Here is a 19,829-nt window from a genome sequence, read left to right on the forward strand (position 1 = left end):
TGCCGTAGCTCCTCCCCTTACTTTTATATCGCTCCGCCCTCTCCTCTTTCCTTCCTGCCGCTCCACCCCTCCCTCTGTCTTCTCACTAGGTTTAACCCTATAGGGGCTACCTAGCATCAGTCATGCCAGCCCTGCACCTCCGTCCAGCCTGCGTTTTCGGGCTTCCCTATAATGCTCTCAGTCTTGTGCCTGCTAAGATAGTTGGCAGCTGACTGAGAGAGCATGAAGAAGGGGCTGGTCTGTCTAAGGACTAAATTAAAAAAGGAGAAGTACAGCCAAAGCTCTCCTGTGGATCACTGGAGTGCAGTTCTTGCACTCCTGTGACCCGTTTTCAGCAGACAGTGGGCTGAAACCTGCTGTCCGCTGATGTTAGAGCCATATGGTCATGATCTTTTTCCCAGCCTGGCCAGCACCTGGCTCAGCCTCTCAGTGAGCTGCTGAGAGCCTGAGCCAGCCACTCCCACCCCCTCCACATCCCAGGGCTCCAGTGAGTAGGGGGGGGGGGCAGAGCAGAGAGCCGATGATTGCCAGTCACCAGCTCTCTGTAAATAAAGCAGTGAGAACTGAGCAATTAGCAGTTTTGATTGCTCAGTTCTGGTCTGAAAGCCGGTGTGGGACAGATGCAGCCTCAGACCGAGGCTGCATCCACCTAGGTAAGCATGATTTCTCACAGAAAAAAAAAGAAAAGCAAACTTCTTGTTTAGCTAGCCCCTACAAACTGGGAAGCTGGATTAGACCATTAACAAATATATAAATAGTTACACTGAATTACCACTACATGTCATTATCAAGATATTAATGCATACATAATGCGATCCTGTGCAATAGTAATGAATACATGATAAGTGTTCCAGAACAGGAACAAACTCCTGACTCTACAATATACCATAATAGTATAACAAGAAAACTCTGTATTTATCATGGAAAAGTAGTCAATGAGATTACAATACCCAGGCACAGACTCTTGGAGTTTCACTACAGAATGATTTTGTTACTGCAGACTGGAGAATGCAGTTCTATTCTGACTCCAATTGTTGTATTAGTGACTATCCCTTTCTAAGACCTCTATGACTGGCCTGTATATAGTAGAGACACTCACTGCGGAAAGTCTTTGTCAAATAACTGAACTGACAACACTGAAAATCCATGAATGACTTTATTGCATGCAGAAAGCTGTGGCATTACAATAAAATGCTGCAGATTGATGTAGTAATTGTTTAGGTGATCAAAAAGGAGTATTGGCCTTTCCTAGCCCCAGTGTGTTTCTTGTAGGAGGAAGGACGCATTACACAAGCCCACACTCAGGAAAAGGAAATACAGAAAATAACATCAAATACAAAAAATGTTTACAAGGTGGCAACATAATGAAAACAATTAGGCATGGTTTACCCTGGGGTGGCTTCAAAGTCGCCTGACTCTGAAGCCACCCCGCACAGTGCGACTTTGGCATGGCTTGCAAACAACTTCTTTAATAGAAGTCAATGCAAGGGACTCCATTGTCACCCCCAAGTAGTGCAGGAACCTTTTTCTAAGATTAGAACAGTTCCATTGAACTTAATGGACTGACAAGTCACCCCAGTGTGAACCAACACTTAATCTGAAACCAACACCGGCTGAATACACAAATGCATTTTCTATGTCCTGCAGAGGCAGCACACTTTCCACTGCCCCTTTTCCATAAAAAGTGGGATTATTTTTTTTCCATACATATTTATAAGGCAGAGAATGTGTATAATATGTAGCACACCCCTGTAGGGACTGCTGGTGAACTTGTATCCCCCACTCCTGCTCAGCCATGCACACTGAATTTTCACCCAGAATCAGAGTACAGTTTGTGACTTTGTTTTTGTTACTTATTAAGGGGTTAATAACTTGGATAGGAATGGGAGGTTATTGGATACCCACTTGACTTCAGTAAAACTTTAAAACCTTCAGGCTAACTCTCAGGCCGCGTACACACGCGGGGACTGTTCGCCCAACTTTGTCCGCTGAACAGTGTTTCGGCGGACAGTCCGCCCGTGTGTGGGCTTTCAGCGGACAGTTTCAGCGAACAGTCTGCTGAACAAAGTTTTTCGGAAATTCCGAAAAACTGTCCGCTGAAACTTGGTTTCAGCGAACAGTCCCCTCGTGTGTAGGCTTGTTCGTCAAACTAAGTTCCGCGCATGCTCAGAAAGGATTTACACGCCGAAAGTTGTAATGCAGTGTATAGGACGTCGTATTTTCCGTCCCGTCGTACGTGCCGTTCACGTCATCGCGCACGGTTTTAGCAAACTGTTCGTTCGTCGTGTGTGGGCAAGTCCGTCCATGCTAATTTTGAGCGGACTGTTTGCTGAAACTGTTTGACGGACAAAGTTGAGCGAACAGTCCCCGCGTGTGTACGCGGCCTCACACCTGTTCTCCCCACTGACTCTTCACCGACCCACCTGGCTGACTTTCAGGAGATCTCTTGGGAAGGATGAAGACTTAATGTGATTGTAAAGTCTCTTTTCATTTTCTTTTTAAATAAAAAACATATTATTGCTTCTTCTGTGCAGTTGGTTTTGCACAGAGCAGCCTGGATCCACCTCGTCTCAGGTCACCCTTCACTGCTCCTGGCTCCTCCCTCTTCCAAACAGCTTGCTATGGGGGCACCCAAGCTGAGCTGCAGCTCTGTCTAACCATTCAGATAAGAAGCGGCCGTTGGTCCCCCTCTCTCCCTTGCTTGGCTAACTGACTTTGATTGACAGCCACAGGAGCCAATGATGCTGCTGCTGTATCTCAGCCAATCAGGAGGGAGAGTCTCAGACGGCAAAGGGACTTGTGCAAATCGCTGGACAGAGATGGGGCTCAGGTAATTATTAGGGGGTGCTGGGGAGGCTACTGCCCACAGAAGGCTTTTTATCTTAATGCTACGTGCCCCACATTCTTTCTATCAGCCAAGCCACACCTACAAATGAATGTCCTGATCCTAATTAAAATAAGATTTCGCTTACATACAAAAAAAGTTTTTTTTATACATTTTTTCAGAATGTTGGCAACTATGCTACTATCACTGTTCGTCACTGTGCATCACTATTTGTAAACTGATCTTAGGTAACTCTAATTTAGCTGAAATCCTCTTAAATCTGTGGGAGTGTGGATGTAATCCTCCAAGATTCACTATATAACTCAATGCAGAAGATTTACTCAAACTGGAATTCCCCGAATTTGGTGCAGCTGTGCATGGTAGCCAATCAGCTTCTAACTTCAGCTTGTTCAGTTCAGCTTTGACAATAAAATCTGGAAGCTGATTGGTTTCTATGTAGAACTGCATCAGATTTTGCACAGTCCAGTTTTAGTAAATCACCCCCACTGGCTTTTTTTTGTTATCCATATAGATTGTGTTTGGATTGTTTACAGGTACAAATTGGATGATAGAGATCTTGAGTTTAATCAAACACAATGGGGATGCAACAGTATGTCAGAGTATATCAAGCTATGAAAGAGCACCATGGCAAGAGACTATTCATTTTCCAGAAAAAGAAAAAAAACTTACCCAGCCAAGAATCATATCCTCCCACCTCCCCCACCACTTGTTTGCAAAATCGTTTTTCAAATCCAAAGCAAAGGTGGGTATGAGACAACCTGACTGTTATATATGCTTTGAAATCTAAATTACTGGCTTAGGAACTGTACAAAAGTTAAAGCTAGCATTTACTTACCTATAAAAAGGTACCTATATCCAAACTGGGTATGTGGTACTAAACTCACTTTTGACAAAACTGCTGACAGGTAGGGTTTTTTATTACATAAATGACATAAAAGAATAAAAAGGATTCCCTGAATCAACACACAGTAATGAATTTCAGAAAACAGACAATGCAAGGTTTGCTGTCTTGGCTGTGTCAACCATACCACCATGGAATAAACAAAAACAATATCTGGTACAGTCGTTAGCCAATCACCACTAGCTTTCTCAGAGCGAGCAGGGGTTTACCTGCATCATCTTTATATACCATTTACTCAATGTAGTAATGCCTTTTCACCACAAGATGTCATGCATTAACACTTCTCCTCCACATTCATCACTCTATTATAGCTAAAATACCATTGAGTGATTACAAATCAAATATATTGGCGATTCTAACTATGGAAAATTCTTGTAATTTACAGCAAATAGGAGGGTGTGGACACAGAACTTTCCTAAATAGCCAAAACAATAGGGAAAAAATGAACAAAAAGGGGCTAGCCCATCTTATCGAGATACTCTACTGGGGGCATCTGGCAAGTAATTATACAACTATTGAGTACCAGTTAAAGGTCCTCCAGGAAATGTTGTAAACTACTGTAGCACTGACCCCCAAAGGAGCGTCCGGTTTTGCTGGGCTTACCATTAACATCTCTCGCTAGTTGTTCGTCTAGGGGTTTCCGAGGTTGATGGCCCACTAAACTGCAGAGACAGATAAAACATTGAACAGAAACACAGTCTCTCAGTTGGGAATAGAAGGTATGGGTAGGAAACTCAGGCACTTTTGGAAACTGCTGACACTTAAAGATGTCTCTCTCTAGATGATCCAGGGAATAGCCACTCGCACCTGGATATTTCAACTGTTGGATAAATCCTTGTTGGTGGATTTAGCAGCCAACAAGTGATTTTAGCTTAGGAAAGTCTCTGCCACAGACTTGGTTGTAAAACTTTAGATGAACACGAAGAAAAGTCTCTCACAGGAACTTAGTTGTAACCGAAGGATGAAATTAGCAACTTTCTTACAGTATCAGTATCTTGTAGCCGGTCCGACGATACCGTAATAAATGCGGATTCAATTAGTGTCCTTACAGCTCAGCTTCTAGTCTCTTACCGAGCAGCCAGCCTCGTGCATGGCCCTCTTCTGAAGAGTCCTCCCCTGGTTGCGTTTTGAGTTGCTGGGCCTCTCCAAACCCAAGACGGCATAGGACCACCTTAGAATCCTCCCTCCAGTTACCGCGCCTTGGACTAGCCAGTCCCAAGACTCGGAAATGGGTGGATTGGTAACCCCAGGCCATGAGGGCCTGTGGGGGCTGGTCAGGAGGACCAGGACCATGGAGTCAGAACATACTTCTGGACCAGAACCCAGAACCACATGACCTCAGCACCTTAAGTACCCTCTCCCGGAATAGAGAGCGAGAAAACGCACCCACTGATTGGCTCAGAGAGAGAGATTGGTACCCAATGCGTCCAACCAGACTGTGTTCCAATGCCTGTCAAAAGTGATACCTACACCCATGACCAGGCAGAACATAGTACAATCCAGCCAAACTGATGCCAAAACCACAATTTAGAGAAATTAACCATAAGACCCAACCATAGTCTTAGGAAAAAACAAAATGTACAACACATATTGTGTGCTCTTTAGGAGCCCGGTGCTACACTACATTCATTGTTAAGGCCATTGGGAATTAAAGTTCTGAGTCTATAAATTCCTATTTTTTCCTCTGGTGAAGGATGATATCAAAATCACCTCTTCTAGCAATAAATTTAGAACATACAGTGGGGGGAACAAGTATTTGATACACTGTCGATTTTGCAGGTTTTCCTACTTACAAAGCATGTAGAGGTCTGTAATTTTTATCATAGGTACTCTTCAACTGTGAGAGACGAAATCTAAATAAAAAATCTAGAAAATCACATTGTATGATTTTTAAGTAATTCATTTGCATTATATTGCATGACATAAGTATTTGATCAACTACCAACCAGTAAGAAATCCAGCTCTCACAGACCTGTTATTTTTTCTTTAAGAAGCCCTCCTGTTCTCCACTCATTAACTGTATGAACTTGTTACATGTATAAAAGACACCTGTCCCCATACTCAATCAAACAGACTCCAACCTCTACACAATGGCCAAGACCAGAGAGCTGTGTAAGGACATCAGGGATAAAATTGTAGACCTGCACAAGGCTGGGATGGGCTACAGGACAATAGGCAAGCAGCTTGGTGAGAAGGCAACTGTTGAAGCAATTATTAGAAGATGGAAGAAGTTCAAGATGACCGTAAATCTCCCTCGGTCTGGGGCTCCATGCAAGATCTCACCTCGTGGGGCATCAATGATCATGAAGGTGAGGAATCGGCCCAGAACTACACAGCAGGACCTGGTCAATGACCTGAAGAGAGCTGGGACCACAGTCTCAAAGAAAACCATTAGTCACACACTACGCGGTCATGGATTAAAATCCACTGTATATGCCTTCATTCTTAAACCAGTGGGGTTGCCCTAAAGAAACTGGGCAAAATGTACTGCCAGCGAAGGCTCGTCATCCTTTTTTTTGTATATATACTTTTTACGTGTTCACCAATTCTAACACAAAGTGGTCTCTTAGTTTTGCCCACATAGGCCTTAAGCCCCGTACACACGAGCGGACTTTTCAACATCCAAAGTCCGGACTGATTCCGTCAGACTATTCGATCGTGTGTGGGCTGCAACGGACTTTTGACTCGCCAAAGTCCGAAGGACTTTAGAATATGGAACATGCTTCAAATTTTTCCGAAGGAACTCCGCCGGACCCGGTCCCTTCAAAAAATTTGCTCGTGTGTATGCTATTCCGACGGACTAAAACCGACGCTAGGGCAGCTATTGGCTACTGGCTATGAACTTCCTTATTCGAATCCAGTCGTACGTCATCACGTTCGAATCTGTCGGAGTTTAGTGTGATTGTGTGTGGCCAAGTCCGCTCAGCCGAAAAGTCCATCAGAACTCCGTCGGAACTCCGGCAGAACTCCGACGGAACTCCTTCGGAAGTCTGTCGGACATAAGTCCTCTCGTGTGTACGGGGCTTTATTGTTTGGGCAGTATAGCATATATACTGCTGTAGTCACAGAGCAGTTAATGAATTAGTGGATCTTGAAGATCTTTGTCACGTCAAGATTGGTGAACCAATCAGTTTTATGGACATATTTACAAATGTGGCAGTGTCCACAAGCATTAATGCCGCAGATAGGAGTGAGATCAGTCAACCAATTTTTAGTTGGAGTTCTCTGATACTCAGAGTAAACCAAGGTATAATTAAGAATATGGGCTCTACGTGTGGTCATTAGAGGTCGCAGTCCCACTATAACCACAATAAGCAGAGATTTGGTTAAAATGTGCCAATGCTTTTCAAAAATGGTCTTGACTTGATGCCACTGGGAGCCATCTCTGGTGATAATTCTTGGGTGCTCCAACTTTTTAAAGTCTTTGTTAACCCAAAAAAAGATGAAATACAGATCCTGTTGCCTTAAAGCAGATTAAACAGCACAGTGCTTGTACCGTGTAATCTGCCCCTCTCTAAACTGTAAAAAACCTGGATCCTGACACTTCTTTTACAGTGGCCACTGCCAGCCCGTCTATTATAGGCAGGCATACCACACTGTGCAAGTCTTTTATTAAAACGAGGTTTGCAAATACATTTTTAGAGCTATCTTCAGGCTTTACATCTCCAATACATGGCTTCTGTGGGGAGGGCTGAGCTTGATCTCCGCAGCTGATGTCAGATGTCAGCCCATTCTGCAGTAGCCTTGTATCGGAGATGTAAAGAGGCCACGAGTCATGTGACCAGCCTGAAGATCGCTCTAAAAAATAGGATTTTTATATACAGCTTACCTGTAAAATCCTTTTCTTGAGAGTACATCACGGGGCACAGGAGCTTCATTACATAGTGGGTTATATAGGCACCTCTGGTTATTGGACACTGGTTAACCCCCAATTAAGGAGAATTCCTCCCCTATATAACCCCTCTCATATGGGAGGCACCTCAGTTTTGTAGCAAAGCAATAGGAAACCACGTAAAACCCAAGAGGGGCGGGAGCCCTGTGTCCTGTGATGTACTCTCAAGAAAAGGATTTTACAGGTAAGCTGTATATAAAAATCCAATTTTCTTGATCATACATCACGGGACACAGGAGCTTCATTACATAGTGGGATGTCCCAAAGCAATGCTCTGATTGAGGAGAGGGAGACAGATCATATTTATAGACCGCCATGGACCGGAGGACCTAAACTGGCGATATCCTCTTGCCCTCTGACATCCACTTGATAGAATCTGGTGAATGTGTGGACTGATGACCAAGTTGCAGCCTTACAGATCTGAGCCAGGGAGGCCTGGTGATGCACTGCCCAAGAAGCACTTACAGCCCTAATTGAGTGCGCTTTGACTTGACTGGCGGCCTTATCCGCATTGCTCCCTGGATGAAAGCCCGCACCAGGGAATGCGATGCAAGTGGCTTCTGAAAAAACACTGAAAAGTCCGAAATCTGCACCTTGATAGTGCTTACGGCCAAATTCATTTCTAGGCCTGACTGGAGGAAGGCCAAGATCCTGCTAATGACATACTTTCTAGGATGCCATTCCCTGAGTTCACACTAGGAAACATATGCCCTCCAGATTTTGTAGTAAATAAGCCTGAGGCCGGCTTTCTGGCATTGACCAGAGTAGAAAGGACTGGCCCCGAAAGCCCACGGTTTCTCAGAATGTGGGTCTCAGCAGTCAAACCGTCAAATTCAGACTGTGTAAAGCAGGATGGTAAATTGGACCCTGTGAGAGCAGATCTGGCCGGAGAGGGAGGATCCACAGCCTGCCTACTGCCAACTTCATGATCTCTGCGTACCATGGTCGCCTGGGCCAAGCCGGGGCTACCAAAAGAACTGACTTTGTCTCCCTCTTGACTCAGGAACCACGACAGAAGCGGACACGGGGGGAAGGCATAAATCAAATTGTACTGATCCCAGGGAACTGTCAGAGCATCCGACCCCTGAGCGAGTGTATCTCTTATCCTTGACACGAATTTGTCCAGTTTTCTGTTGAACCTGGATGCAAACAGATCTACATCTGGCGTACCCCACCTGCGACATATGTTCCAAAACACATCGGGTGCAGAGCCCATTCTCCTGGGCACAACTGCTGGTGGCTCAGAAAATCCGCCTGCCAATTTTCCACTCCTGGAATGAAGACTGCAAAAAGGCAAGGAACATGCCTTTCTGCCCAGACAAGTATGCGATTCACCTCTTTTTGCGCAACCAGACTCCTGGTACCTCCCTGGTGATTGATATAGGCCACTGCTATGGCATTGTCAGACTGAACCTGAACAGGGAGACCCTGTCGTCTGAAAGACCAGTTTATGAGAGCCATATAAACTGCCCGGATCTCCAAGACATTTATGGGCAATAGCTTCTCGATCGCAGACCATTTCCCCTGTGAGCACGTCTCCTCCAACACTGCTCCCCAGCCTGTCAGGCTGGCATCTGTCCTAATAATTTTCCATGGAAGAGGAAGAAAAGTTTTGCCTTTCAGCAAATTCTCGGCTTGTAACCACCAGACGAGACTCTTGCGAGTCCCTGGGGATAGACGCTTAGGAAGATCCAAGGACTGGGGCTTCCTGTTCTAAGCCGCAAGGATGCATCTTTGCAGAGGCCTTGAGTGGAACTGGGCGAATGGAATGGCCTCAAAGGAGGCAACCATTTTCCCTAACAGTCTCATGCACAACCGAATGGGGGAAGATCTTCTGCCCAGAATTAAGCGCATCAGATCCCCAATGGCCAAGGCTTTTGGCCTTGGTAGAAACACCTTGCCCTGAGCAATGTCGATAACCATACCCAGGTATTCCAACCTGGTAGCAGGCTGTAGGGACGACTTTTCTAGGTTTATAATCCAACCTAGGCATTCCAGGTGTTCTAGCGTTCTGTTAACACTGTGGTTCAGGAGTGCTACTGTTTTGAGAAGCAAATCGTCTAGATAAGCCATGACGGCTATACCCTGACCTCTTAGGTTTGCCAAGAGAGGGTCCAGAATCTTTGTGAAGACTTGAGGGGCCGTAGCGAGCCAGAACGGCAAGGCCACAAATTGAAAATGGCGCCGTTCTACCGTGAACCTTAGATACTTTTGGTGTGCGGGAAAAATTGGCACATGGAGATATGCATCCTTGATGTCTAATGATGCCATAAACTCTCCCCCTTGCATGGAGGAGACCACAGTGCGATTCGACTGCATTCGGAAGGACTGGATGCGTAAAAACCGGTTCAGATCCTTCAGATTCAGGATAGGTCTGACACTTCCATTTGGCTTTGGAACGGTGAAGAGATTCGAGTAAAACCATGAACCCTGTTCTTTTGGGTCCACTTCTACTATCGCCCCCTGGGATAGTAAGGGATCTAAGGCCAGAAATAGCGGTCTTCACTTTACTGGGTCCCTGGGGATCCTTGACCTTAGAAAGCAAGAAGGTGGAATCTCCTGAACCTCCAGCTTGTAGCTCAGAGATACCGAAGAGACCACTCACTTGTCCCGGATCTCTTCCCGCCAGGCTTCCGCAAACTGCAGGAGCCTTCCCCCCACTCGGCCGAGCGGGGGCACCCCTTCACAAGGAAGCTTTTGGGCTCTGCTTGGCAGGCTTTCGCCCCCAGGATTTCTTCTGCCCCTGGGCCCGGCCTTGAGCCTTTCCTGTAGAGGGGGGTTGAGAAGGCCATCGCCACTGTTTAGAGCTTGATGCTCCGGGAGAGAGAGAACGCCTAAATGATGGACGTTTGCTCCTTTTGACTGGAAGGAGAGTAGATTTACCCCCTGAAATTTTTTGGACAAATTTGTCTAATTCTTCTCCAAACAAACGTTCCCCTTTAAACGGGAACCCAATCAAATGCTTCTTGCATGATAGCTCAGTTGCCCAATTCTTTAGCCATAGGGCCCTTCGCATGTGTACCAACAGGAGAGACAAACGAGATGCTTATTGGACAGAATCCAAAATCGCATCAATCATGAAACACAGAATTTGAGGTATTTCTGCATAATTCTCCACTTCCTCACTGGGAAGGAGGCCAAGCATCTGCTTAACCTGTTCCTTGAGGAACTGACACAACCCCACAGCTGCGACTGTAGGTTGCACTACAGCGCCAGTCATGGAAAAGGAGGCTTTTAATAATGTTTCCAGCTTCTTATCAGTTGGATCTTTAAATACCTGAGCATTATCCAAAGGACAGGTCAGGTTTCTATTCACGCAAGAAACAGCCGCATCGACAGATGGGACCCCCATTTTCTGGTGAAACTTTCCTCCAGAGGATAAAGCATAGAAAACCTTTTAGGAGGAGCAAACAGTTTATCGGGATGTTCCCAATCCTCATACAACAATTTATCCATTAAGGGATGAATTGGAAAGGAAAAGGCAGTCTGTGGGATTTTCCTGACTCCCAGGGAAGAAACAGAGGACATAGCGACCTCAGCAGCAGGCATTCTGAATGTGGTACGCACCAATTCAGTATAATACTGCACCTGCTTTCTGAGTGCCTGGGAGGAGGGGACTCTCTCCTCTTCCTCTGATTCATCCGACTGCTCAAGATCCCTGTCCCAAGATAGGGATCTCTCCTCATTGTCAGAAGTGTCATCTGAAAGAGGAATCTCAGCAGAAGGAGGGAATCTACCCCTTTTCCTGCTATCTTTCAGGGAAGCTGAAATAAAATTCATGATTCTCCCTTCAAAACCCTCCAATGTAGCCCTAAGGGAGTTCTCAGTGACGTATACCGGGGCTGAAATATTAGGATAGGCTGCAAAACCTGACAGGGGCACTGACTCATCCTGTGAGGCTGGCTCCAGTCTTGCAGGGGGGGGGGGGTGGTGGTAACCTACAGGCATTTTGAGAACCCCTAGACCTAGGCGGTGATTTACCAGTGCCCTTGTTACCTCCCCCTGAGACCCTCTTACGAGGAGACAGTCCTAAGCTACAAAGAAGAGGTACTAGTACAAAGTGCAATCACTGTTGTGCTTAAAGTCTCACAATAAATATATATGCTTAAACTGCACAACCTGATGCTGAGTAGGTGTCTTAGGTTTGCCTGGATCCAATCCCTTGGGATGCTTACTGCCCACAGCTCCTGTGTCTCCACTAACAGCCCCCTGGCGCTCTGGGCTTTTTAAAACTGCCGCCTGGTAGAGATGAGCTTCGAGTTCGAGCAGGGCTGGTGCAAGGATCTTTGACACCCTAGGCGAAACCTAATTTTGCCGCCCCCCCCCGCTGCGCCCCTGACTCCACTTTACCCTGCCCTTGCTACACATGTGACCTATCTGACCCCTACACTGACCCCCTGACACATACACTAATCCACCTGACTCCTACTTCCTGCACTACTCACATCACACTGACCCCTACACTGACCTACCTGATAATTACACCGACCTACCTGGCACCTACACTAACCCACCTGACACCTACACTGACCATCACACTGACACCTACACTGACACCTACACTGACACCTACACTGACACCTACACTGACCATCACACTGACCATCACACTGACCATCACACTGACCATCACACTGACACCTACACTGACCATCACACTGACACATACACTGACACTGGCCATCACACTGGCCATCACACTGACACATACACTGACACTGGCCATCACACTGACACATACACTGACACTGACCATCACACTGACACCTACACTGACACCTACACTGACCATCACACTGACACATACACTGACACTGACCATCACACTGATCATCACACTGACATACACTGACACTGGCCATCACACTGACACATACACTGACACTTACCATCACACTGACACCTACACTGACCATCACACTGACACATACACTGACCATCACACTGACACATACGCTGACCATCACACTGACACATACGCTGACCATCACACTGACACATACGCTGACCATCACACTGACACATACGCTGACCATCACACTGACACATACGCTGACCATCACACTGACCATCACACTGACACATACGCTGACCATCACACTGACACATACGCTGACCATCACACTGACACATACGCTGACACATACGCTGACCATCACACTGACACATACGCTGACCATCACACTGACACATACGCTGACCATCACACTGACACATACGCTGACCATCACACTGACACATACGCTGACCATCACACTGACACATACGCTGACCATCACACTGACCGTCACACTGACACATACGCTGACCATCACACTGACACATACGCTGACCATCACACTGACACATACGCTGACCATCACACTGACACATACGCTGACCATCACACTGACACATACGCTGACCATCACACTGACACATACGCTGACCATCACACTGACACATATGCTGACCATCACACTGACACATACGCTGACCATCACACTGACACATACGCTGACCATCACGCTGACCATCACACTGACACATACGCTGACCATCACACTGACACATACGCTGACACATACGCTGACACATACGCTGACCATCACACTGACACATACGCTGACCCATACGCTGACACTGACCATCACACTGACACATACACTGACACATACACTGACCTACCTGACTCCTAGTTCCTGCATTACTCACACACAAACCCCCTCCATACAGCTCAATGTAGATCAGGGAAGAACCACCCTCCTCCTTACCTCTGCTCTTTGATGCTTCAGCGACCATAATCAGGGCCTCTCCTCAGCACTGGGTGTGCAGAATTGTTCAGGAGTCCACGCCAGCGCCGTCCACCCGCTCCGCCTCCACGATGTCCCGCCAGGGCCAGGCCAGCGCCGTCCACCCGCTCCACGATGTCCCTCCAGGCCAGCGCCGTCCACCCGCTCCACGATGTCCCTCCAGGCCAGCGCCATCCACCCGCTCCACGATGTCCCTCCAGGCCAGCGCCGTCCACCCGCTCCACGATGTCCCTCCAGGCCAGCGCCATCCATCCACTCCATGATGTCCCCGCCGGGCGGGAGGTCAGCTGACAGACCTCTCAATGCTCCCATCTCCGCCGAGCCCCGCCCCTCCGCTGCACTCATAGAGACACACAGCGCCGCTCCACAGGGACAGGCTGGAGCAAAGGACTCCCTGAGCGGCGCTGTGAGATAAATCCATGTGAGCACAGCGGGGTGCTCAAGGGGAAACATGGGGGATTGGTGGCGCCGGCGGCACACCACGGGGAGTGAGCGATCAGGAGAGCTGAGCTCACACTGGACAGAGGCCATGGTTGCGCCCTAGGTAGTAGTGCGCCCTAGGCGGCTGCCTACTTCGCCTAGTGGTAGCGCCGGCCCTGAGTTCGAGTCGAACTCATGTTCGACTCGAACATTGCCTGTTCAGCGAACAGTGAACAATTTGGGCTGTTCGCAGAAAATTCGAAAAGCCGGAACACCCTATACAAGTCTATGGGAGAAATCTAAAGTGCTCATTTTAAAGGGTAATATGCAGGTTACTGTCCTAAAAAGTGTTTGGGGACCCGGGTCCTGCCCCAGGGGACATGGATCAATGCAAAAAAAAGTTTTAAAAACGGCAGTTTTTTCAGGAGCAGTGATTTTAATATAGATTAAAGTGAAACAATAAAAGTGTAATATTCCTTTAAATTTCATAGCTGGGGGGTATCTATAGTATGCCTGTGAAGGGGCGCATGTTTCTGCTGCTTAGAACTGTCCCTGCACAAAGTGTCATTTGTGCAGGAAAAAAAGTCTTTTAAAATCACTTGCGGCTAAATTGTCGGGTCTCCGTAATACAGAGAACACTCAATGAGTGTTCTCTGTATTAGCCGACAATTCATTCATTCATTGATTAAAAAAAAAAAAAGCGTGGGGGTTCCCCTAAATTCAATTACCAGGCCCTTCAGGTCTGACATGGATATTAAGGGGAACCCCGTGTCAAATAAAAAAAAAAAATTGACGTGGGGGTCCCCCTAAATATCCATACCAGACCCTTCAGGTCTGATATGGATAGTAAGGGGAACCCCGCATCAAATTTTAAAAAATAATTGACGTGGGGGTCCCCCTAAAAATCCATATCAGACCCTTTATCCGAGCACGCAACCTGGCAGGCCGCAGGAAAAGAGGGGGGGCGAGAGAGCGCCCCCCCTCCCTCCTGAACCGTACCAGGCCACATACCCTCAACATTGGGAGGATGCTTTGGGGGTCTGTGATCCCTCAAAGCACCTTGTCCCCATGTTGATGAGGACAAGGGCCTCATCCTCACAACCCTGGTCGGTGGTTGTGAGGGTCTGCGGGCGGGGGGCTTATCAGAATCTGGAAGCCCCCTTTAACAAGGGGACCCCCAGATCCCGCCCCCCCATTTGAAATGGTAAGGGGGTACAAAATTACCCCTACCATTTCACAAAGAAAGTGTCAAAATGGTTAAATAAGACAAACACACTTTTGAAAAATTCCTTTATTAAAAATAAAAAAAATAAAAAAAAAAAAGATTCCAGCGGTGCTAATCCACTCATGCTATCCAGCGACGAATCTCCGGGGTCCAGTGATGGATGATCATATCCAGCGACGGGGGATCTCTCAGTCCAGCGCTGTCCATACATCCTTCTTCTGTCTCCATTGCGGAGACACTGCAGAGATCCCAGCGCTGACGTTTCTTATATTAGGAGGGTGGGGCCCCCCGTCACCTGACCCCGCCCCCCCTGACGCTGGTGAAGGGAGCCAGGGGTTCTCCAGTGACGTATGGGTGACCCCGCCCCCTCTGATGTAACGGAAACCTGCGTTACATCAGAGGGGGCGGGGTCACCCACACGTCACTGGGGAACCCCTGGCTTCCCTCTCCAGCGTCAGAGGGGCGGGGTCAGGTGACGGGTGGCCCCGCCCTCCTAATATAAGAAACGTCAGCGCCGGGATCTCTGCAGTGTCTCCGCAGTGGAGACAGAATACGGCGCTGGATTGAGAGATCCTCCGTTGCTGGATATGATCATCCATCGCTGGACCCCGGAGATCCGACGCTGGATAGCAAGAGTGGATTAGCACCGCTGGAATCTTTTTTTTATTTTTTTCATTTTTAATAAAGGAATTTTTCAAAAGTGTGTTTGTCTTATTTAACCATTTTGACACTTTCTTTGTGAAATGGTAGGGGTACTTTTGTACCCCCTTACCATTTCAAACAGGGGGGGGCCGGGATCTGGGGGTCCCCTTGTTAAAGGGGGCTTCCAGATTCTGATAAGCCCCCCGCCCGCAGACCCTCACAACCAACGGCCAGGGTTGTGAGGATGAGGCCCTTGTCCTCATCAACATGGGGACAAGGTGCTTTGAGGGGTCACAGACCCCCAAAGCATCCTCCCAATGTTGAGGGTATGTGGCCTGGTACGGTTCAGGAGTGATGGGGGGGCCGCTCTCTCGTCCCCCCTCTTTTCCTGCGGCCTGCAGGGTTGCGTGCTCGGATAAAGGGTCTGATATGGATTTTTAGGGGGACCCCCACGTCAATTATTTTTTAAAATTTGATGCGGGGTTCCCCTTAATATCCATATCAGACCTGAAGGGCCTGGTAATTGAATTTAGGGGAACCCCCACACTTTTTTTTTTTTTTTTTTTATCAATGAATGAATGAATTGTCGGCTAATACAGAGAACACTCATTGAATGTTCTCTGTATTACGGGGAGCCAACAATTTAGCCGCAAGTGATTTTAAAAGACTTTTTTTCCTGCACAAATGACACTTTGTGCAGGGACAGTTCTAAGCACCAGAAACATGCGCCCCTTCACAGGCATACTATAGATACCCCCCAGCTACGAAATTTAAAGGAATATTACACTTTTATTGTTTCACTTTAATCATTATTAAAATCACTGCTCCTGAAAAAACCGACGTTTTTAAAACTTCTTTTTGCATTGATCCATGTCCCCTGGGGCAGGACCCAGGTCCCCAAACACTTTTTAGGACAGTAACCTGCATATTACCCTTTAAAATTAGCACTTTAGATTGTGAACGTTCGAGTCCCATAGACTTTAATAGGGTTCTAAAGTTCACACGAAGTTTAGGTCTGTTCGCATGTTCTGGTGCGAACCGAACAGGGGGGTGTTCGGCTCATCCCTACCGCCTGGCGCCTGCGCAGTACAGTGCCGTGGACACCGACGTGCACGGCTCGCAACCACACTCCCCTCTCCTCCATTAGCATGGGAGCGTGCTCGGCACACGTGCACGAGGACCGCCGGTATCCAGGGGGGAAGGGAATCGCCATCAGAGCTGCGTGGGACCCCCAGACTATGTGGGACCCCTGTATTACCTTCATTGTGGCAGAGATTGCAGTGGAGACGTGAGTCATATGGGAGAACCAGGCTTCACTGAGCATGTGTACTGAAAAGGCATGTAAGTTTGCATCAGGCTGCTCTTACTCCCTTTAGTGGTGGAAACCAGGTAAGACATACAACTACTCAATGAAGAAATCCATAATATAATTTATATAGGATTAACTTCCCTTACCTGTCCTCGCCGCAGGAATTGCTGAAAACAGACATATTCCAGCCTTCACCCATCACGGCGGGCAGAGTTGTGCCAACCTTCAGGTTTTTTTGGGGTTCCTTCTCAGAAGAACCTCCTACCTGGACCTTGTAAAAGACTCTGCCAGAAACTTTCGTGCCACTATGTAAATAGTACAGCAAGTCTGGTTTTCCCAGAGCCCAGTCTTCCAATAGGAGAGGACTTACAGGCAAAACCTTGTTTCTTCGGATGATGAGGCCCGGGTACCATATCATCTTGGGAGCCAAAATATCAGCCCGAGATATGGATCCGGTTTGTTGTAGCCCTTAGGCCCCCGCAGGGACCTGCACAGAGCTTTCTTCATAGCACATGTTTTACGTGACCAACCACCATAGACACTGGCGAAAAAACTGAGGTGCCTCCCATATGGGAGGGGTTATATAGGGGAGGAATTCTCCTCAATTGGGGGTTAACCAGTGTCCAATCACCAGAGGTGCCTATATAACCCACTATGTAATGAAGCTCCTGTGTCCCGTGATGTATGATCAAGAAAGGTATTTACATGCCTCATTTTTATAAAAGACTTACACAGTGTGGTATGCCTGCCTATAATAGAGGGGCTGGCAGAAATGTTCATTTCGCATTAACAAACACGTTTACTTAATTTTCATTTATTTCTACTTTCCCCACGAGGTTCTCCCTTTTACACTCACCCCTCTTCCTGGCTCTCCTTATGGTGTTATGAGAATATCCTTGTTCCCTACAGTTTTGGTACATATCTATGGCTTTATTACTGAAGTCCTGATTTTTGTAACAATTCCTCCTGATGCGCAGGAATTGACCAGTTGGAAATCCGTGGAGGGTGTATGCCACTGTCTCTTTTTGATTCTGGTAATGATTTTAGTTCCTTCAATAGAGATTTAAAGGTGTAAAAAAATACTGCGCTGTGAAAAGATGCGTTCTACCCAGCTGCCAACACTACTGAAGACTACACAGTAACATACAAAAATTAAAACAAAAAAGTGTGGCGCTTAGGTGGCAACAAATGAACCAGTAAGGCACTAATTCAAGCAAAGAAAATTACATACACTTCAAAAAAAAGAAATTATGTGTAAATTCCGTTGTATATTAAGAGATCTTACTCCCAGGTGGAAGAGTGCATGAACCTCATGCACACAAAAAGTTAAGGTAAATAAAATTAATTTAACATATACAGTCCATCAAGTGAACGTCTAACAGTCCTTGAAATGTGTAATATCAATCACAATTCCAAACTTGAGGTGACGTGAAAAAAGGTGAAATTTAACTTCTGATGTGTAGAATAGGGATGAGCCGAACACCCCCCGGTTCGGTTCGCACCAGAACTTGCGAACGACCCCCGCGTTCGGTACGAACGTTAGAACCCCATTGAAGTCTATGGGACTCGAATGTTCGAATTGGAAAGTGCTAATTTTAACGGCTAATATGCAAGATAGTGTCCTAAAAAGGGTTTGGGGACCTGCCTCCTGCCTCAGGGGACATGGGTCACTGCAAAAAAAAGTTTTAAAAACTGCCGTTTTGGCGGGAGCACTGATTTTAATGACGATTAAAGTGAAAAAAAAGTGAAATATTCCTTTAAATATGGTGCCTGGGGGGTGTCTGTAGTATGCCTGTGAAGTGCCACGTGTTTCCCGTGTTTAGAACAGTCCCTGCACAAAATGACATTAAACGGAAATAACACCATTTAAAACTGCTTGCGGTTTTAATGTTATATCTGGTTCCTGCAATATGGTTGAAAATCATTGAGAAACATGGCATGGGTAGCCCTCCCTGCCCATTACCAGCCTATTTGGGTCTTGTACGCATATTAAGGGGAACCCCGTACCCATATTAAAAAAAGGAAATGCGTGTGGCCCCCAGGCCCTATATACTCAGAACAGCAGTATACAGGCGGTGCAAACAAGACAGGGACTGTGTAGGTTTGTTGTGTTAAGTTGAATCTGTTTGTCATTTTCAACCGGTACATTTTTAAAGTGTAGCTCCAGTCAAAAAAAACTATCTTTAAGCTTTTTGGAAAACATAGGGAAGGGTTATCACCCCTGTATAATTTGTTTTGTCGTCCATCTTTTTTCATCTCACTTGCTGCTGTCTCCTTGCGTTTGCAAGTAGGAGATGTTTGTAAGTTGGATGTTTGAAAGTAGGGGCCTGCCCTATATTATAGCGGTATGTACTGGGTACAGAGCACGCAGACAGCACGCACTATCTCCTAACACTACTGACTGCAAGCTCTATTATTAACCACTTGTTAGCCCAATGTTTGCATAAAGTGAAAGATGAAGTTATGCTGAGTAAATAGATATCAAACATGTCACTCTTCAAAATTGCACATGCCCGTGGAATGGCGCCAAACGTCGCTACTTAAAAAATCCCCATAGGCGACGCTTTAATTTTTTTTTTTACTGGTTACATGTTTTGAGTTGCAGAGGAGGTCTAGGACTAGAATTATTGCTCTCGCTCTAACATTCTCGGCGATACCTCACATGTTTGGCACATGCGAGCACATGGGGACATGGGCGCTTTAATTTTTATTTTATTTTTTTATTGTTCATTTTACTTTATTTTAGTTTGCCATTTTTTTCCCCAAAAATATATTTTTGATCACTTTTATTCCTATTACAAGA

General features: G+C 46.6%; 1 protein-coding gene across 2 annotated transcripts in view; it reads left to right on the forward strand.

The window, feature by feature from the left end:
- Nucleotides 1–19,829, forward strand: part of LOC143934092 (sulfotransferase 2B1-like) — a 238,478-nt gene that overhangs the window by 96,592 nt on the left and 122,057 nt on the right. For both annotated transcript variants that reach the window (XM_077457404.1, XM_077457403.1), the window contains exon 3: nt 3,379–3,587. In XM_077457404.1, the coding sequence (XP_077313530.1) occupies nt 3,379–3,587 (209 nt within the window). The remainder of the gene's footprint in view (nt 1–3,378; nt 3,588–19,829) is intronic.

This window comes from Lithobates pipiens, unplaced genomic scaffold (genome assembly GCF_037356315.1).
Source record: "Lithobates pipiens isolate NorthernLeopardFrog02 unplaced genomic scaffold, aLitPip1_a1.2 Scaffold_27, whole genome shotgun sequence".
Taxonomy (NCBI): Eukaryota; Metazoa; Chordata; class Amphibia; order Anura; family Ranidae; genus Lithobates; species Lithobates pipiens.